The sequence below is a fragment of the Brassica napus genome, chromosome C9, assembly GCF_020379485.1.
Source record: "Brassica napus cultivar Da-Ae chromosome C9, Da-Ae, whole genome shotgun sequence".
Classification (NCBI taxonomy): domain Eukaryota; kingdom Viridiplantae; phylum Streptophyta; class Magnoliopsida; order Brassicales; family Brassicaceae; genus Brassica; species Brassica napus.
The window spans coordinates 3,124,392-3,144,894 of NC_063452.1; the positions used below are offsets into that span (position 1 = coordinate 3,124,392).

At 37.6% G+C, this 20,503-nt stretch overlaps 3 protein-coding genes and 1 pseudogene across 3 annotated transcripts; 3 read left to right on the forward strand and 1 right to left on the reverse strand.

Annotated features, from left to right (window-relative positions):
• Positions 1–1,022: 1,022 nt before the first annotated feature.
• Positions 1,023–5,060, forward strand: LOC125593285 (annotated as a pseudogene).
• Positions 5,061–5,470: 410 nt separating this feature from the next.
• LOC125593284 (kinesin-like protein KIN-14S) lies at positions 5,471–9,271 on the reverse strand. Its single transcript, XM_048769705.1, has 12 exons — positions 9,075–9,271; positions 8,884–8,967; positions 8,650–8,759; positions 8,444–8,543; positions 8,078–8,341; positions 7,681–7,960; positions 7,411–7,572; positions 7,115–7,330; positions 6,979–7,016; positions 6,722–6,885; positions 6,514–6,627; positions 5,471–6,436 (listed from the first exon to the last, which is right to left on the reverse strand). Exons 1-12 carry the CDS (start codon positions 9,079–9,081, stop codon positions 5,645–5,647), a joined length of 2,331 nt encoding a protein of 776 aa, XP_048625662.1. The 5' UTR covers positions 9,082–9,271; the 3' UTR covers positions 5,471–5,644.
• Positions 9,272–9,512: 241 nt separating this feature from the next.
• Positions 9,513–11,835, forward strand: BNAC09G03230D. Its single transcript, XM_013877559.3, has 9 exons — positions 9,513–9,827; positions 10,369–10,456; positions 10,537–10,650; positions 10,728–10,810; positions 10,879–10,993; positions 11,094–11,185; positions 11,262–11,327; positions 11,419–11,512; positions 11,592–11,835. The coding sequence occupies exons 1-9, from the start codon at positions 9,574–9,576 to the stop codon at positions 11,694–11,696; spliced, it is 1,011 nt and encodes a 336-aa protein (XP_013733013.1). The 5' UTR covers positions 9,513–9,573; the 3' UTR covers positions 11,697–11,835.
• A 441-nt stretch (positions 11,836–12,276) lies between these two features.
• Positions 12,277–15,352, forward strand: LOC106436587 (cyclin-H1-1). Its single transcript, XM_013877540.3, has 13 exons — positions 12,277–12,567; positions 12,977–13,027; positions 13,089–13,167; positions 13,294–13,406; positions 13,505–13,578; positions 13,745–13,865; positions 13,954–14,022; positions 14,110–14,151; positions 14,221–14,298; positions 14,521–14,579; positions 14,669–14,753; positions 14,837–14,928; positions 15,022–15,352. Exons 1-13 carry the CDS (start codon positions 12,508–12,510, stop codon positions 15,101–15,103), a joined length of 1,005 nt encoding a protein of 334 aa, XP_013732994.1. The 5' UTR covers positions 12,277–12,507; the 3' UTR covers positions 15,104–15,352.
• The last annotated feature ends 5,151 nt before the right edge of the window (positions 15,353–20,503 follow it).

Genomic DNA, 20,503 nt, shown 5'->3' on the forward strand with positions numbered 1-20,503 from the left:
ACTATTCTACATAATCATACGAACTAATTCTTATTTTTTCTATCATAGCTTGAAGGCAAGTGTCGTTATCCTGCATTCATCGAGTCTTATTGCACTAGCATTCCCGCATTCATCGAGTCTTATTGCACTAGCATTCGATGCATCAACTATGGTTGTTCCCTCCTCCTTCATCTGTACCTTCTATGGAATTTTGTTCAAAACAAGTTTACCTTTCCTTGCTCTTGCTTAGGAGAGCTCTGTCACTCCTTAACAGGAATGGCGTGTTATAATGCTAAAGAAAGAGCTTGCAAACAGGAGCTTTCTATTCTATGTGCGTATTGATGACGGTAGCAGCAGATTTAGAGATGGCACCCAACAAGAAGGCCATGAAGGAAGAGATGACTACAGGGGAAGAGTCTTTGTTGGCTTTTGCCTTTCTTTTCTCAACGAGGTTCTGTTTCAGCTGATCAAACACTGTATACTACAAAATAAAACTTTAATCTCTCAGCTAAAACACTAACCAAAATTAAAAAAAACGAAAATTGAAAACATAGATATTTTACTTCTGGTTAATGTTAAAAGTTGTAAAGTTTCATAGTTAAATAAAAACGAAAAAAATAATATTTGTGAAAACCCTTAATTGAAAACATAGATATTTTAGCCATAGGAATTCACAAATCTTTAAGAAGACATGCACATTAAAAACATCTTCATCTCCACTGCAAAATTTACTGCATAATCCATTATATTTTGCAGTAAATTTTGGAGTGACGTTGGAAATGCTCTAAATAATTTGTAAGCTTTTTTCCTCCAAAAAAAAAGTGAATTGTAAAACGAACACTTTCATTAAATACTTAAAAAAGAAAAATACTTAATTACTTAAATAAATTTTAAAATTTTACTTTTGAGTCTCAAAATAAAAAGAGAAATTGCATTTCATATACATAGAAAACAACATAATATGCAAATCTGGAAAAAATACTTTTGAAAAATATATAAAAAAAAAATTTACTTTTGCGTGGTGATAAAGGATATTAAAAGGTGTATTTACGGAAACGCCACTATAATAGAAGCGAAGAAAAGCAAGCCTTTAAGAGCTTAATCTCCTCCTCCTCTTTCGTTGCGACTCCTCTCCTAATAAACTCTAGGGTTTATCTTCTTCCAAGGGGTTTTCAAACCTCGAGCGTCTCTCTCTCTCAATCTCATCCTCCAGTTTAAGGTCAGCGCTTGCTTCTTGTTTCTCTATCTAATCTTTCTTTTCTCTATCATGCATGCTTGCTGAAAACTCGCCTTGTTCCTCACAGTCTTCACAATCTTCTTTAAACCCAGTTGCAAAGTTTCAGTCTTTTTCGTCTCGGACACGCAAAGATCGTTCCTTTTTCTTTGTAGAGTCAGTAAGAATTAGGTTCATTCGTGTATTGTGGGATTGAATTTTGGTGTTCGTTGCAGTTTCCAGATGGCGGCGGCGTCACCTAATAACTCTGTTCGGATCGTTGTGATTGGTGACAAGGGCACTGGAAAGTCCAGCTTGATTGTCGCTGCAGCCACTGATTCTTTCCCTCCCAATGCCCCTCCTGTTTTGCCTGACACCAAGCTGCCTTTTCAGTTCTTCCCTGATGGTATACCCGTCACCCTTGTTGACACTTCCTCAAGGTATTCATCTCTCTTTGTATTTGCTTCTGGAGATAGGATAAAGAATGTGGCTTTGGGTGATGGGAGAGAAAGTGACTTTATGGCATATGAGTCTCATACTTTAGGGTTCTTAAGACTTGAAAGATTACTATTACATCTTTTGATGTTTCTTTATCTTGATTTCAGGCCGGAAGATAAGGGCATGGTTGCTGAGGAGTTGAAGCTCGCAGATGCAGTGGTTTTGACATATGACTGTGACCGACCTGAAACTCTCGAAGGTTTGAGTCTCAGGTGGCTTCCCGAGCTTCGTCTGTTAGAGGTTTGATTTTCCTCTTTTTTGTAGTAGGTCATATCGCTGTTGTTGTGGTGAAATGTGTAGAAGATTTGCTGTTACCTTATTAAGATTGGCTTGTGACCTTTTTTTTTTGAACAGGTAAAAGTTCCTATAATAGTAGCAGGCTGTAAGCTTGACCTCAGAGACGACAACAGCCCGGTCGTCCTCGAAGAAGTGATGGCACCTATAATGCACCAGTTTCGGGAGATTGAGACTTGTATCGAGTGTTCTGCCCTGAAGCAACTCCAGGTTATCATGACTTCTCTTATTCCTCTTCGGGATTTTTATTATATGTCTTAGCTCAAAAATGAAAAAAACCTTTTCCTGTAGGCACAAGAAGTTTTCTATTATGCGCAAAAAACTGTCATTCATCCAACAGCACCTCTGTTTGATCAAGAAACCCAGACATTGAAGCCACGGTGTGTAAGGGCCCTGAAGCGCATCTTTATACTCTGTGACCATGATAAAGATGGTGCTCTAAGCGAGGCTGAGTTAAATGCATTTCAGGTTTTATTTCCTCTTCAGACTTTTTCTTTGAAGAAGTTACAATTCTCTTACCCCAGTGACGCACCTAATACTTGTCTCGAATAGGTCAAGTGCTTCCATGCGCCACTGCAGCCTTCTGAAGTCGATGGTGTTAAGAGGGTTGTGCAAGAAAAGTTGCCAGAAGGTGTGAATGAAGTAGGACTGACATTGACTGGGTTCCTGTTTCTACATGCACTTTTCATTGAGAAAGGTAGGCTTGAGACAACATGGACTGTGCTTAGGAAGTTCGGGTATAACAATGATATAAGACTCGCTGATGAATTGCTTCCACCATCATTATTCAAGAGAGCACCTGATCAGGTAAACTGCAAAAATAGAATCCCCTGTAAATTCACTACTGCTCACAAGTTACATTGCTGGTTTACAGTTAACTTGCCTTACTTGGCATTATGCAGCTAATGGTTGTGTTCTTTGTTTTTTTGTAGAGTGTTGAGCTGACAGATGTAGCAATCGAATTCCTGAAAGGAAAGTATATGTTGTTTGATGCGGATGGGGTAAGTCTGCTTCTTTGTTTTAACTAAATGGCGTAGGTTGCAGTTTTTATGGTTGTCATAATGAATTTCACTTTGCAGGATAATAATCTGAAACCCCAAGAGATCGAGGATCTTTTTTCAACTGCTCCTGAAAGGTACATTCTCCACCTCCAGAAAGCAAAGTTCGTGTAATTTAGATTATCAGATCTGAATTACATTAAAACGCCAAATTATGAATTGCAGTCCCTGGAAGGAAGCTCCATATGAGGATGCTGCAGAGAAAACTGCCCTTGGAGGACTATCGTCTGACGCTTTCCTCTCACTGGTAATCAAAACTTAAGGAACATTATGTATACATGCACAATTGCAAATACATATTCGTCTTCATTTCATTTTTTTCTAATCTTTCAACTCTATCCTTGCAGTGGTCACTGATGACACTATTAGAACCTGCTCGCAGTGTGGAAAATTTGATTTACATTGGATTCCAGGGTGATCCATCTTCTGCCATTCGTTTTACTAGGAAAAGGCTTTTAGATCGCAAAAAGAAACAGTGTGAAAGAAAAGTTGTCCAGTGCTTTGTTTTTGGACCCAATAGCGCTGGAAAATCTGCATTACTCAATTGCTTTCTTGGAAGGTTTGTCATATTAGCTCGTTCCAAAAGAGTATAACCCTTTCGCATGTGGTTTACACTTATGTCTCTTCATGATCTAGGTCATATGCTGATAACACGGAATCAACCACTGACAAGCGTTATGCAGTAAATGTGGTCGATGAAACTAAGGCGAGTGGGAATACTTTTTGCAATTTGTCTCATTTTTGTGTGTATTGTCGTCGCAAACAGTGTCTGCTGTGCAAAATACTGAACAAGAATGGGAAGCTTGAGTGTTAGTATCGGGACTTTGAGACGGGAACTAGCTAGATAAGCTTTGATGAGTTTTGTGGCATCTTTTGAGGCTATTTTTCTCTATGTTTATTTATGTAATTTGCTCATTAATCTGATAATTACAAATCTCTATTGGTGTAGAGTGCAAAGAAAACTCTTGTGATGAGGGAAATTCCAGCAGATGGAGCTCAAGTGATATTTTCATCCAAGGAGTCTTTGGCTGCATGTGACATAGCTATCTTCGTTTATGACAGGTAGTTTTTGTGTAACAAATGCGCTCATTGGGTGTAAATGTCTGACTTACCTTGAGGAGGTTTTGTGTTTGCTGTTTGATGGTTTTTTTTTTCTTGTTTCATGCAGTTCTGATGAGTCGTCTTGGAAGAGAGCGAGTGAGTTGCTTGTAGAAGTTGCAAATCACGGCGAGGCCACTGGATATGAGGTTCCCTGCCTTATGGTTTCAGCGAAAGACGATATTGCATCATCCCAAATTTCCATACAAGATTCCACCAGGGTAAGGGTTCTTATTGATTGATCTCTGAGTCAATGCAGATAGCTCGGATCACTTTTAAAGCACCTTACATATTTATTTATGCAGGTGACACAAGAAATGGGAATAGAGCCTCCTGTATCCATCAGCTCGAAGTTGGGGGACTTCAACAACCTATTCTGCAAAATCGTTACTGCAGCGCAACATCCTCATCTGAGTATTCCAGAGACCGAAGCAGGAAAGAGCCGCAAACATTACAACAGGCTAATCAACCGCTCTCTTTTGTCTGTTTCAAGTACGTTTTCTTCCAGTCTTTGACACAAATTTTCTCACAAGCAAACAAACTCATATTTGGTGAAATTTCTTCCTTCTTTTTTTAATTTGTTGAACAGTTGGAGCTGCTGCTGTGGTCGTTGGGCTGGCTGCATACCGCGTGTATGCCGCAAGAAAGAGCGCTTCTGCCTGAGAAGATTGAGAATGAAGAACTCAGTGTTTCAAGAAGATAGATAATCTCTTGTTCTGAGTTTGTTTAACATTCCCAAGTTTTAACAACCAGAGAGTACTGTTTTTTAGAGGATTAATGGAACTGGGTTTTGAAGTAATAGTTGATCTGTAGGAACACAAACATTTAGCGAACAAAAAAAAAAGAGAGAACATATAGTCACAACAATAGAGATTGTGTTTGAGTTTCTTGATCTTCAATAACAAAAGTTTTCTCATCTCCTTCATGTGGGGTCTTGTCTTTATTTGCTCTGTTCTCCATATTAACCATTACTACTATTTTCATTATCCACACCTTTCCGCTATTTTCTGTGGAGAAACGACCTTGAAAATGATCCGATAACGACCTCTGGCAGAGAATCTGCTTCTGTTCTCATTTGTTTCAGTCTGTTCTGCTTCTCTTTGTTCGTTCCCACTCTGATATTGCTGCTGACGCTTTCAGCTTCCGGTTTTGAGGCTTTCTGCGAGTATTAGGGGGTTGTAGTTTTCTTTTGGCATTGGTCTCATGAAATGCAGGATGTCGTATATCGTTTCTCCAAAAGTAAGGAGGATATAAGTGATCAACCTTGAGAGGTCGTATAATCTTTTGTTTCTGTAATATGCACTCTCTATCAAATGTATTGAAGCCGAGATTTTAAAATTCATCACATATATATATAGCCATAGCACAAAAGGTCTCAATAGAGTTGTAGTTAACACTTCGAATGAAATCAATTTTGAAAAAAAGCAACCGAGATCCTATTTTAACAGACAGCCTGAATGTAATAGACCAAACACTTTCACAAAGACGGTGAATAAAAAGACCACTATTGTTCCCTCCGGACCAAATCGGTGGCAGCAGAAGAAGCTCGCCTCGGTATGAAAGATGGTCTTCTGTTCCTGAACTTAAGCGGACTCCACACCACAGCCTTCTTCTGCAATGCAACCACTGTTGGATGGGTCGGCTTCCACGCGCTGCCTCCTCCTCCTACAACAGGACTCTTGTTGAATCTGCTGCTGCTTTTCATTGCATTAGGAGTCACCAGATTGCGATCCGGAGTGAAGAGATTAGAGTATCTCGCCTTTCTCGGGTTACCACCACGGAAGGAAGAAATAGAAGGAGCGCGTGATGGAGTGGTCATGTTCATCATGTAAGACGATGATGGTTCTGGTCTCAGTGTTGCAATAGAGACTCTCCTTCTCGGCTGGAGTGTTTTGTTATTACCTGTTGCAATGGCTAGTGGAGGAGGAGCTGGTCTGAATGCGATGGAGCTTCTTCTTGGTTTCATTAGTGCATTGATGTCCACTGATGATGATCTTCTGAGGCTGTTATTGTTACCATTGTTATTCTCTTTGCTTGTTGCGTGACTTGCGTCTGAGAATCTCTTGGCAGGAGGAGGTCCCTGAGAGGATTGTTGGGGCATGAAGTTCGTGATTCTTCTGAGTGGCATTCTCATTGATCTTGTTGGAGCCAATGGTGGCTTTTTCTCTGTGATCGTCGGTAGTGCCTCTCTCGGTTGTCTAGATGTTGTTGTTGATGATGCAGTGGCTAGAGCTCGTGTCTCCTGCTTGATTCTGGTTTTCCTTTCTTCTGCTAATTGAAATTCCAGATCACGAACCTGCAAAAATGATTTGGTTTTAAATGTTAGAACTTAGAAGAAGAGAACAATCGCAACACATGGGATCCGTTAGCTACCTTATCTTGAAGTCCTTTGCATATGTGCTCTCTAGCAGTGAGGCGTAGCTGTAGTGACTGCACATTGTCCTGCAACTTCTTCGTTTCTTTTTCCTCTTGTTTCAGCTTCTCAGTCTGTTAATTATCACAAAAAAAAGACAACAAAATAAAGTCAGATTAAAGTTAAGTTTAAGCTTAGGTGAAAAAGAGCTCAGAGGAATTGCGTTACCATTTGTTTTAGCTTGAGGAGTTCAGACACGTCCGTCTGTTTCCGGGCAGGTCCACTTTCGATTCCGCGAACTCTGCTTGCGAAGTTTAAGGAGCAAAGTGTCTCTCCTTGATCGGCAGAACTTGGGCTAATTTGAACAAACATCAACGTCTTGCAATCTCCACCTGCAAAGTCACAGTGAAATGGTCACAACATAAGATCAAAAACATGTTTTATGATTCATGTAAACAACGGAAAATAGGACAAGTTTTACTCACCCAAAGAGTTTTGTAGCATATGAGTGAGCTTTGAGTTTCTGGCGTTGCACAACAAGGAGACAAAAGTTTGTCAAGAACATAAATTAGTAAAGCTCAAATGCAAAATGTCTTGACAGAAGGGGACGAAGGGGAAAACCTGTAAGGAATGTGGCTTGTTTTTGATGCAAGTGCGGCGATAACATCACCGAGTGCTGAAAGCGACTTATTGATAAACTGAGATTCTTTCAGCCTTTCTCCTTCAGTTTCTACCTTTCCTACTCGCTCACTTCCAGCCAAGTCCACCAGCCAAAGATGGCTTCTGGTTTTCTGGCCATTGATCAGATTCTCTCCCTTCACTGTGACACGCAACAAGCTGCACAAAAGGAAAACTTTATTAGTATGAAAAAAGTTTTGTTTCACATGATTTTAGTCTCCAAACCCTCTTTAGCTTACCAATGAGAGCGGCTGCTTTGCTCGTTTGCAGCTGTTGACCCCACAGATCTAACAGAATACCCTCTCTTGAGCAGATCCCACACTTCATCTGTGTTGAAAACTTGTGCTTCGACTAATCCAGGGACTTCTTGTGTTCCTTCTGCTGATTGCTTAACTTCCAACCTTCATTAAATCAACACATTCAACACACTGTTATTTTGGCTTCTAACAAAAAGAGAAACAGTAAGGCGATATAATTCTATTTATCAAGCAACAAAATGAAGGACTTACTTTTTAGGAGGATGGTTTGAGTTATCAACCAAGAGGTCCCTTATCTTCTCATTGTAAACCTCCAACATGCTAACAGATAGCTCAAACTTCATGAGACGGCTTCTACTCTCTGAAGAGCGAAACAATTCTTCTAATGTCCTGTAGTTCACTCCTCTATTCTCTGGCGTTCCCTCCATGGTAAATGTCTTTCCAGTTCCAGTTTGGCCATAGGCAAATATGCAGACATTGTAACCATCCAGCACAGAAGTAACTATAGGTTTGGTCTGTGCAAAAACCGTCTCTGCACATAAAGAAGACATTGGAAGCACCCAGTACAGTCAGATAAGAAGACTCATTGGTGTAGTACTCAAAGAGCAAAGGTTTATCCATAACAAAGTTAAAACACCCCTCAATTTACCTTGGCTATCCTCAGGCTTAAACACATGGTCAAACTTAAAATGTTTCTTGGAGGAATCGGTTGAAAGTATTTGAAGCTCGTTGTCATGGGAGGCATCAAACTCAACTACAGAAGCACAGCCATTCCCTACTTCAGCTTGGTTAAGAGGCCTGCATCTGCAAAAGACCCTGATATTTCCCTTGAGTTCTATATTTTCATTGTATAACCGCTTCCTCTCTGATGACTCTTCCAAGTACTGCTTTTTCAGAGTTCGAAGCTCAGTATCTACCATGGAACACGTTGATTTACATCAGTATTTGCATTTGAGGTACAAATCTAAAATCAAAGCAAGCAAGTCTTGTATAGAGAAAATTAAAAGGTACTAACTCAGAAGCTGGAGAGCCTTTGACATTTCAGGTTCTACGAAAGAACAATTCTTGATTTCTTTTACTTGGTTGGACACCAACGCATGTTCCTCCTTCAAGACCTATGAAACGAAGTTGAAAAGGGTTAACAAAAAACAACAAAATTACTCTCTTTTCTACTGCAACTCATAAGGAAGTGTTGTAATGTTGTTAATTGAAAGGGAGTACCTTGATTTTGCTACTCAAATCAACAATCTTCTGCAGAATTGGAAGCGTTGGTCCACCTGCTGGAGAAACTTCTCGGCTCCCACTTGTAATAGTATCCTCACTTTCTTCCACTGTTCCAGCCAAATCAGTCATACAACCACACATTAGTATTCCTCAGCAAGGAGAATCACATTCAATACAGAGACAACGATCAGTGAGTTGATTCAGCAATCGATAGGACGAGAAAACCCTTACCAGCGTCGGGATCGTGATTGTCAGCAGAGTATCCCTTCGATTCACACGGCGAGACACCTTCGTAGCAGATTTGTGGATGTTGATCTGCGAGAAATTGAAAAAAAAAAAAAAAAAATCAGCGAATCGTTTTCGTTTCTCATCGAGAAAAACGGATCGAACAGCACAGATCAATCAAGAAACGAGTATCGTACCTTCCATGGCGGATTTGCGTTACGAACCCAAAGAAACGAGATCGAGAGCAAAAGAGAGAGAGAGAGATCGAGAGATTGAGAGAATCGAGTGAGAGAGATTGAGACGAGAGAGAGATAGCGAGGAGTGTTAGGTCAAAGGGGGAATTTGAATTTAGAAGAATAAGAGCCGTTAGATTTGAGGAGCTTTGTAACGTCTCTAGATATTATCTTCTTCTATTCATTCATCAAGAGGAGCGTCAGAATACGGATCCGGATACGGGTTACCGGGTCAGATACGTTTACTTGTAAAGCCCGTTTAACTTCTAAACCTCTTGTTCACCTAGAGGGTTCCGATCAAAAAAAGGATAAAAGTGTTTACTATTTAATAACAAACTCCTATACTTCTAGTTATTTTACATAAAGGTCCCATATATGCTAATTTACATAGACGCCCCCCCCCTGTGTTGTTGTAGTTCAATTTGATTGGATTTCGATATCAGGATTGCCAGAACCTCTGGTCATGGCTTTCTCTTTAGTACCGAGCTGTTTCCATGGCTATCTCACCAGCTCCTCCTTCTCCACCACTCAGTTTTTCCCGCCTTCTCTTTCTTGCGGCGGCGTCTCTGCTTCTCCCGATTCGAAGCTAAGAACATGTGCCAAATTCGATAAGTTTCAGGGTGATTCTCCTCTTGAACAGACCTCATCAGCTTCTACTTCACAGGAAGTACCACTAGAAGCTGAAGACCCACCAGAAGAAGAAGAAGAAGACGATAGGTTCAGTAAACTTTCTCAACTTGTTTACTTTGTTCCATAACACGCTCTATGTTATAAAAATTGGGTCTTTCTCTGTTTTTTTGAAGGTAAAGCGTCGAGTTCGATTCAAAGTTTGTCACTTTCCTCTGTTTTTTAATGTTTTTGTATGTATATTGGAATAATAATGGAACATATGGTTTGAAAATGTTATGGGTATTGGGTCTTCTTCTGTTTTTGCGTCGAGTTCGAGTCAAAGTTTGTAACTTTGCTCTGTTTCTTAAATGTTTCTGCGTGTCTATGGGAACGTATGGTTTGAAAATGTTATGGGTACTGTGTCTTCTTCTGTTTCTGTGAAGGAAAAGCATCGAGTTCGATTCAAAGTTGGTCGCTTTCCTTAGATTCTGTAATGTTTTTGTGTGTCTATTGGAATAACAAGGGAACATATGGTTTGAAAATGATGTCTTTTTGCAAGTAAATGACTAGAAAAGTATGTAGATCTCTAGTTCCGTACTTTCAGAGGATATAATAATACTTTACTTATAGATTTGTTATTATCTTTCAGCTGTTTGCCTAATGATTTGGTGGGAGCTGTTAGGCAATCAGGTGAAGCAAGTGCCTCGTTTGTGAACTCGGGAGGAACAAGAGCTATTGTAAGAGCTAGTGAATTTTTAAATCTATAATCATCATTCACTAGTTTTCCTCCCTGAGTCTCGACTCTTGAATCTCGCAGGTGGAGCTTTTAATTCCTCAGCTACAGTTCCTAGACGATGAAGGTGCGCAAGCTGAACTCTGGGAGCTTTCTCGCGTTTTCTTGGAGACACTCATCGAAGAAACTGGTTGTGAGGTGAGTTAAACAGTTTTATGAAACTTCTTTTACATGCAGTCTTAGCTCATAGTTCTTTTTGGAATGTTGTTTGTCAGAGAGTTAAAGCTGTGTTTCCAGATGCTGGAGCTGCTGCGTTGCTAAAATATAAGTGGAAGGATGCAGCTTTTGGATTCGCTAGGTAACTTTTTGCTTCATCTTGATATTTCTTTTACTTCCTTTTAGTCATGTTCCATGTTCGTGATGCAGCTTAAGTGACCGTAAACCAGTGGAGAAAGAAGATGAGATCATTGTCATGGTTGTTCCTGATTACCAAATGCTGGAATATGTTGAGAAAATTGCAAAAGGGCTTGCTGATGACCCGGTAACTAAGCTTTGTCAAATACATAGTTTTTAACTTTTTTACACAAGAACCTTTTTATTTTCTAACATCAACAAAACATTTTTCTTTGTGCTCTTTCAAGCCAAGGCCTCTGGTTATGTGGAACCCTCGTCTTATAAGCGAGGAAGTTGGGGTTGGGTTTAACGTTAGAAAGCTAAGGCGTTACTTCCTGAGGTAAAATAAAAGGTTAAAAGATCCTTAATGAGAGTTGAGAATGTTTTTTTATTTTAACACGGTTTAACTCTTGTAGCTCTTTTACTACGGTTTACTCCATGAGACCTCTAGCTGCTGGTGCTGTTTTCAGATGTTATCCTGGGTAAGAAGACTAAGACTTGATTTATCTTATCTGGTTAAGTTCTACGTAGATGCTATTTAATGATCACTTGTTGTCCTGACTTCATTTATAGTAAATGGAAAGTGTTCTATGACAATAAAGACAGACCCGGCCGGTATCTACTCGCCAAAGAACTCATTGGTCGACCTGATGCTGAGGATCTTGAGGTTAGTTGAATACTAGATTTGAGTTGTCACATTCTTACTTGCACTGAAAGGAATTGAATGCATAGCTGATTTTGTGCAGATTATATATGGGAACGTGGAAGAGAAACCAGATGAAGAACCATCTTTATTGACTCAAGCTGCTGGAATATTCTCATCCATTAACAGGTTCATGAAAGCTATGTGAAGATGATTTCTTCTCTCACAGAGTAGTACTGTTCACTTCACTAGTGTATTATGAATGTAACAGAAGGGTATGATGTATATCTTTGTATGCTATTACATGATAAAAAAAAAAATAGAGTACATACTTCTTCTGTGCGTCAGTGAACCTCTCTACTGTTACATAGCGATATGATGACAACCTCATGGAGATCGTTGCGTTTGCCTGGTGCTGGAGAATTTAGTTCACCTTCTGAGTTGTGCAGTAGAGAACATAGATGGGAACATGAGCAACATAAACAGTCTGCATGTTTGGGTTGAAGATTCAGGTTGTTGCTTCTGATATAGTACTGTGGTTTAATGATAGCAACTCTGCTTAAGTCAAAACAATCATTAGGTTTCGATCCGACATGTGCCTCGCTTGCACTCTCCTTCCATTTTTTCCACTTTATGAGTATAAATGTTAGCCAAGGGTTCACATAATACATGAGAAAGTAAAAGGAAGGTTGTTCATGTTTTATTGGGCTTTAAGATCACATAATCAAACTCTGAAAGCCCAACAGGCCCAACGCTATCTAAACCCTTTAAATAAATTGTTTTAAAATAATTATACAAAAAAAAACTGAAACTGAGACGGATAATCGCCGTCGTCAGTGTGCGTGAATTTGATCGGCGATCTCCGTCGCAGCTGTTCAAAACTGACGAAAACACACACTGTTTGATTAAAGAGAGATACTTTTCTCTGTTTTAGTTTTTTTTTTTATAAAGGGAGACACTTTAACTTAGTCAGATTTTTTCAATTTCGAATCTTTGGAAACTGTTGAGTCGCTCCAGTAATGGCGGATTTTCAGACATCAACTCAACGGGCCAAGTGGGTTTTCACTCCCCAGAAACTGGTATCTTACTTCCCTTTTCATCTCCTGTTCTGCTATTGCTTTTATGGTCTCTCTGTTTCGTGAGCTTTATAAAGTTTTCATCTTTATTGTCTTTTTGATTGCGTCACAGAGACTACCTTCATCTGTGCTCACTTTTCTCTGTTGTTTGTGTTTGGTGTTTATGAGCATTTATAAACTAGATGGATTCGTTCATTTGTTCATTTCATTTTTAATTTTGTTTGCTTTTTCTCAGACATGTTTTATGTATATAGAAAGGAACGGCATTTTTGATGGCTTTGTTTGATGCAATTAGAGAGTGAGATTAATTCTAGAATTAGAGGCGCTTAGTGCTAGCTTTTCTAACTAACTTTTAGCTTGCTTACTTATGTGTGTGTTATTGTTGTTGTTCTACTTATTGTTGTGATTGTAGGCAGAGAGATATAAAGCTGCTAACCAGAGGGCAGTGCAATTTCTGGAGAAGGTTTGTTGATATAGAACATTAGTAACTCCATTGCTAGATTCTAACTTCTTCTAATCCATAGTGTGGAACAACCCAAGTTGAAGTAGATGCCAGTGGATCACTAACTTATCCTACTGACAAAGGTGACGCACGAGATCACTGTAAGTTTTATTTTATTTATTTATTTATTTGACCATAGTTCGTCCAATATTTTCATCATTATGGTTTTGTTGGTCAGAATTTTAAATGAATTGTTATCTTTTTTTTGCTGATTTACTCTCTCTTAGCTGATAAGAAGCTTAAACCATTGAGTGTTGATGAAGAACGTTTCATGAGAGCTTTTTATGAGGCCAAAGTCCAAGAAGTCTGCAGTGCCTTTGAGTTTCCTCACAAGATTCAGGTGCATTTGCTCTTCTTCCAAGATGAAAGTTCATTATGATGAAGTCAAAAATAAAACTAGCGGGATTCTTTTTTTTTTTCCTTCTAATCTTTTTGCAGGCAACAGCACTCCAATACTTCAAAAGGTTTTATCTGCAATGGTCTGTTATGCAACATCACCCAAAAGAAATAATGTAAGGCTCTTTTAAATCTTAAAAATGCACACAGGCTTTACCAATTTGCTTTCCCATGACAAAAACATGTTTTGAAAATGCATTTTGAATGGCTTTTATTAGGCAGTTAATTATCCCATTTTGAAATTGTGTAATTTTGGACTAACTGATACCTTTCATTGAACAGGCTAACATGCGTGTATGCAGCATGTAAAATAGAGGAGAATCATGTATCTGCTGAGGAGATAGGGAAGGGGATTAAACAAGATCACCACGTCATCCTCAAGTATGAGATGGCTGTTCTTCAGGCATGATTTAATTATCTTTAGCAACTTCCCTGATGTCCTTTTCTCTCTCTTTGTTTTTTCTGTTCATATTATATTCTTTTATTTGCAGAGTTTGGAGTTTGATCTGATTGTTTTTGCACCTTATCGTGCAATGGAAGGCTTTGTCAGTAACATGGAGGTAACTCTTGGCTCTCTAAATCTTTTTCATCCTTGTTAACTTCACGTTGTCTCCAAAAGTGACATTTATCTTTTCATCCTCCTCCAGGAGTTTCTTCAAGCTAGAGACGATGAGATCCAAAAACTGCAGGTAGATCTCTCTTCATAATTACTTAGTGGCCTTACTACTGGCATAATAACATTCTCATTTACTTTGCAGAGTTTGCTCAAAGCAGCAACAGCAGAAGCTGATAAAGTTATGCTCACAGATGCTCCGCTCCTCTTTTCTCCTGGTCAGGTGATAGTTTCTTTTGTTTCTCCCTGTCCTTTTGTTTTTTTTTTTTTTTAATTAGGTTGAAGATAATCACTTAAACCCCATTAAAAGAATCTGGTTAAACCCATGCTTTGCGATATTAAAATAGACTCACCATGTTTTCTTTTCTTTCATGATTTTTCTTTTCACTTTTGCTTTATATATAACAGAAGAAGCAATCACAAATTTGATGTATTGTTTTCTCAGTTGGCGTTGGCTGCTTTGCGTATTGCAAATGGGGTTCTTGGAGTTATTGACTTTGATAGGTTATTTTAATCTCTTTTGGCTTCTGTTTTCGTTGTATGAAAAGCTTTTTACTGGTTGGAGTTTCTTAACTAAACTGAATGTAGTGCAGGTACCTAGAGAACATTCTTTCTCAACCGAACTCTGAGCACACGACTTCAGAACTCTCAAAGTTACTTGATGGCATCGAATCTTTGGTATGTACTAACTTTTCAAAAGATATCCACATAAACCATGAAAGTTTCATTTCTAAAATGCATATTCTTTCTGTTTTTTGCAGGTAAAGAACTATAAGTACCCAAGTGAAAAGGACATGAAGCATATCAACCGGAAGCTAAAATCTTGTCTGGGACATAGTTCTTCACATGACGAGTACACTTAACCTTCCTGCTAAAATCTTGTCTGGGACATAGTTCTTCATATCTCTCATAGTTTTTTTTTTGCTTATTTTCTATATTTTCTCAGGAGCAAGAAACGAGAGAAGAGATCGAAGCACAAGTCGCATAGGAGCTCCAATGATGCACCAAACGGGCCACCGACCAGTTGATTTTCTCGTTTGCCATTTAGCAATCCTCTTGAGAGTTTCTTCCCCTGTTGTTCTGTCCTGCAACAGTATTAGTACACTAACATTTATGGAATTTGGATTGTGAATTTGAAATTTATTTTATTTCAGCCAAGACTTAACAAACTGAAAAAGTCTATAACTCTTTTTAGAATGTTTTGTTGTGGTTGTAGAGTTGACCAAAGTTGGATTGTGTGTTACCTTATGTTACTGTTATTCGTGATTTTTTAAAAATTGAGCTAACGGATTTATTCCTATAAAGTCATGTTACATTTAATCTCTAATCTTATCATTTAAAATTTGGGTCTACCAGAAATTTTTATTGGGCTATCAATAATTGGATTTAAACAATAGATGATCGATTGGATTTATAGATAGTATAAATTAAATATATATAATTTAAGGGCTTTTTGCAAAAGTGACTCAAAACTTGGAGTCAAACAGAAAACTAACCTTTTCTTTTGACTCCTTTTTTTTTTTTTTTAACCCCACACCTGCATTTTATCTACGAAAATGCCATTAACATTTTTTTTTTTTCGAAAATGGCTTCTTTACTGTCTCAACCTCATCTTCTTCAAGTATTTACAATATTGCCACTGCAATGAATAGTGGCAACAACCTTGTACGAACTGTTTGGAGCTTTTAATGCCCTTTAATGCACGTAAATCTCTTTACACTCTCTCTGTTTCAATTGTTATGAACTAAAAACAACATTTCTTTCACTTTCTCTCTATATTCATCCAAAAAACTCAAGCTTTTGATTCAAAATATGGGCTATGGTTGACAGAGCCAGATTTCTTTCGTTTTGACTTACGGTTGCTTTCGTTTGAGGTTTTGGGTGGTTGGAGAAGACCCTGTGTGCAAACGAAGTCATCTCACCTAGTTTAAGGTACGAATTTGAATTTTTTTTCAAGATCTGTTCGCGTAGAAGACTTACTAGTAAGTCATCTGTATGTAGAAGACTTACTAATGAGTCTTCTGGTCAAACGGACGACATAAATTAAGTCGTCCAGCTTTGTTTGTTAAAAAAAACACTCCAGACGACTTATATATAAGTCGTCTACGAGAAACGGACTAGTTTTGCATTTGACCGAATCGTGTCAGATCTTTGACTATTTCTGGACGACTTATAATTCAGTCGTCTCTAGGAAAGTTAAAATTTCAATATTTTATGAAAACTTGACGACTTACGTGTAAGTCGTCCTAGGTTAGTTTTGTAATTGAAAAATAAAACTTCATAATTTAACTTTAACCAGACGACTTAATATAAAGTCGTCCCTCCAGAAGACTTAATTTAAAGTCGTCCGGGGAAAGCAAAGTCGTCCAGAATTTTTCCCAATTTTCTGGTCAAACCTTGCTTATCCCGGACGACCTTAAATTAAGTCGTTTAGCTGGACGACTTTCATCTAAGTCGTTTGGAGAAAGTTAAATTTCAAGTTTTATTTTTCAATTACAAAACTAACCTAGGACGACTTACACGTAAGTCGTCAAGTTTTCATAAAATATTGAAATTTTAACTTTCCCAGAGACGACTGAATTATAAGTCGTCCAGAAATAGTCAAAGATCTGACACGATTCGGTCAAATGCAAAACTAGCCCGTTTCTCGTAGACGACTTATATATAAGTCGTCTGAAGTTTTTTTTTTAACAAACAAAGCCGGACGACTTAGAATTAAGTCGTCCCTTTTAATTTTCAATTGCAAAAGTGACCTCTTTAGACGACTTACCTTTAAGTCTTCTGGACGACTTAATGCTAAGTCGTCTGCGGCAATGTTTATTGAACTTCTTCATTTTCTCTATGTTTACTAATGTGTTTTATTTTGAATATTTGCAGATGATTTTTCAGTTACATGCAGTGTATGGAGAATGGTTGTTGAGAGATTTCCGTTGGGATTTTGTGGTTGATGATCTCAAAGGAGCAAGATTGTTTTTATTGAATGAAGATTCAACACATGCTGAACTTGTTGCAATGGCTCAAGAAGATTATAACCTGGACATGAGAACAGTGAGTGTGGAGATTAGCTACTCATTACCAGCAGAAATGATGATGGCTCCAGGCAGTCTTCTCATTCATGTTACAAGTGATAGACAAGTTCGAAACTTGCTGGAGATACTCAAAACCCATAGAGTATGTCTTTGTGTATCAACCAGTTGACTAGTTGTCCAGACGACCTAAATTTAAGTCGTCCAGTCTTGATTACCCGTCCAGACGACTAAATTTTTAGTCGTCCAGTGTATTTTATTTTTAGACGACCTTCTACTAAGTCGTCCAGTGTATTTTATTTTTAGACGACCTTCTACTATCCCTTCAAGTGTATTTTATTTTTAGACTACCTTCTACTATCCCTTCAAGTGTATTTTATTTTTAGACTACCTTCTACTATCCCTTCAATTGTATTTTATTTTTAGACTACCTTCTACTAAGTCGTCCAGTGTATTTTATTTTTAGAAGTCCAGTGTAAGTCGTCCAGTGTATTTTATTTTTAGAAGTCCAGTGTAAGTCGTCCAGTTGGAAAACCTTCCAGACGACTTATAATAAGTCGTCCAAACCTTCTAGACGACTTATTTGTAAGTCGTCCAGTTGGAAAACCTTCCAGACGACTTATAATAAGTCGTCCAAACCTTCTAGACGACTTATTTGTAAGTCGTCCAGTTGGAAAACCTTCCAGACGACTTATAATAAGTCGTCCAAACCTTCTAGACGACTTATTTGTAAGTCATCCAGTTGGAAAACCTTCCAGACGACTTATAATAAGTCGTCCAAACCTTCTAGACGACTTATTTGTAAGTCGTCCAGTTGGAAAACCTTCCAGACGACTTATTTCTTCCCTAAGAGCAGTATGCAACTTGCTGTTATCCGTATGATACGAAATGCTATTGTGGGCTTCTGGCTCTTCACCTGATGTGTATAACCTACGGAGGAGTTCTGGAATATCCATCCTTTTTGTCTGCAAAATAATCAAAGACAACAATATAAGTCCAGACGACTTAGTAGACGACTTATAATTAAGTCGTCTGGAAAGTCTTCCAAATGGACGACTTATATTTAAGTCATCTACTAAGTCGTCCAGTTGGAAGACTTTCCAGACGACTTAAATTACTTACAAGTCTTCCAGCACAAAGCGGACCTGATTAGTCGCAGAAGGAGTTGGAGTACTCATCATTGCGGTTATAGATCTGAAAAAATAAACGTGAAACGGTGATAGAGACAACGTTTTATGTTCATCTTTTCCTCGAGATTGATGACTTACCGGCGTTAGGGTTTACAGAGAAATGGCGCTAAGGTTTACAGAGAAGAAGCGGCGGCGCTAGGGTTTAGAAGAAGCGGCGGCGCTAGTGTTTAGAGGAAGCGGCGGTGAGAACGTTGGTGACCACGGTGGCGAGGGCGACGGTTTGTTCGGAAATAGTGGAAGCGGCGGCGCTAGGGTTTAGAGGAATCGGCGGCGCTAGGGTTTAGAGGAATCGGCGGCGCTAGGGTTAGAAGAAGCTGCGGCGACAACGGTGAGAATGAAGTGAGATAGATAGCCGACGTTGAGAACGATGGTTTGTTCGGAAATCGTGGGAATTCGAAATCGCCTTTGAGAGAGAACTGTTAGAGTTTCTGAATTTCGCGAAAAATGAAACAAAAAAAAGAAAAAATCACCTTATATATTGGGTAAATAATCCGGTTAGCTTTAAAAGTACATTGGTAAACTTTAAGGTTTGGTCCGGTTTAGACGACTTATTCTGGCTGATAATGTACAACAGACGACTTAATATTTAGTCGTCTGTTTTCAAACGACAAAATATTAAGTCGTCCTAGACCCTAAAATGAACCCCTAAACTAAAATGACTAGATTAACTAACTAACCACGTTATAAAATCAAATTATACTAAAATAGTGTTTACTATACACAGAAATGAACACGCATAAGTAATTTTAAAAATTTTCAAAAACGGTTTTAATGCTTTCCAAAATCTAACCCTAAGAACACATACAATACTACAACATATGTTGATGAAACATAAACTAAAGAATATCATGACTCACTACTTTCACTCATCTATGCTGAAAACAATTGAAATTTGTTATATCTTAATTTATACCTCCTAAGACATATGTTAATTACATAATTCCCATTTTTCACTTATCAAAATATTTTTTACAAAATTTTTAAATTATGTTTAAGACTAACTGTCCAGACGACTTTCAGTTAAGTCGTCTGGACGACTTATTTTCAAGTCGTCTAAACAGACGACTTGCGAGGGGTAGAAACGTAAAAAAAATTCTGTTTTTTTGTTTGGTCACAAGGGGATAGTTGTAATTTCAATAGCCTTTTAGGTTACTTTTGCCTTTGACCCAAGTTGGGGTATTGTTTTGGGTTTGACTCCAAGTTTTGAGTCACACTTGGCAATTCTCCCATAATTTAATGTTGTAATACTATACCTCCATATGTTAATTATTTAAATATTTGTCAATGTTAACTTTTAAAATTATAAAAAAAAAAATTAAAATAAGAAAAATCATATTATCTAACAATGATTAATCTCTACTACCTTAAACTAAAGAAAAAATTTAAAAATATATAGTTTATTTTAAAAAATAAACAAAAACTAAATGTTTAATTATTTCCTCGATAATATAAATCTATGAAGCGAAAAGTTTATTTTTTAAAAAACTTTCTAAATTTGTGAAATGTTACAATATCTTTGAATATGACAATAAAACAATATTTTACTAATCTTTATATATATAGTTACGATTTTAATAATGAAATAATAATCCAAATATATATATATATAGAAGAAGATACAAATACATGTGAAAGTTTGAAACAATCTATTTAATAAAAAAATATACCGTAAACTTATCTATGTTTTAAAAATTGATATTACATTATAATATATACCAATTTAGAATTGAAAACAAAATGTTTATATAAAAATAAATAAAAACAAAACTATGCGCGGTTGCGCTTGTCGAGATCTAGCAGAGGTTTACATTTGCTGTGATTTGCACACTTCAGTATAGATTTTTGTATTAGCTAATGTATTTACCAATGATTTTAAACCCGACCCAGACATTTGAACCGGACGACTTACCGGGTTCATGGATCACTAGATCGACAGCGGGTAAACTGTGGATTAATAAATGAATTAATTTTATTAGCTACGTAAATAAAAATATAGAAACTAAATTTTAATATTTTCTAAATGTTTTTTTAAAACATAAAATAATAGTTTGGATATATATATATATATATATATTTTTTATGATTTTATGATTAAAAACATTTAGAAAATACGTAACTTTAGTTTTTATCTCAAATCTGTGTAGTCAGGCGGATCCGCGTAAGACCGTCTAATTCCTGCGTTGACCGCCTAATTCTTACTTAATTCATGCGT

Bases quoted from the DNA above. Each gene is read 5' to 3' on its own strand.
- LOC125593284 (XM_048769705.1), bottom strand. The intron at 7,961-8,077 runs GTAAATTGAGGG...CTTTATGTGCAG, and splicing joins TAAGCCTGAGGATAGCCAAG to AGACGGTTTTTGCACAGACC. The intron at 6,886-6,978 runs GTGAGTAAAACT...GTGACTTTGCAG, and splicing joins TATGCTACAAAACTCTTTGG to GTGGAGATTGCAAGACGTTG.
- BNAC09G03230D (XM_013877559.3), top strand. From the start codon at position 9,574: ATGGCTTTCTCTTTAGTACCGAGCTGTTTCCATGGCTATCTCACCAGC. The intron at 11,186-11,261 runs GTAAAATAAAAG...TAACTCTTGTAG, and splicing joins CTAAGGCGTTACTTCCTGAG to CTCTTTTACTACGGTTTACT. The intron at 11,328-11,418 runs GTAAGAAGACTA...CTTCATTTATAG, and splicing joins GTTTTCAGATGTTATCCTGG to TAAATGGAAAGTGTTCTATG.
- LOC106436587 (XM_013877540.3), top strand. From the start codon at position 12,508: ATGGCGGATTTTCAGACATCAACTCAACGGGCCAAGTGGGTTTTCACT. The intron at 13,168-13,293 runs GTAAGTTTTATT...ACTCTCTCTTAG, and splicing joins AGGTGACGCACGAGATCACT to CTGATAAGAAGCTTAAACCA. The intron at 14,299-14,520 runs GTGATAGTTTCT...TTGTTTTCTCAG, and splicing joins TCCTCTTTTCTCCTGGTCAG to TTGGCGTTGGCTGCTTTGCG.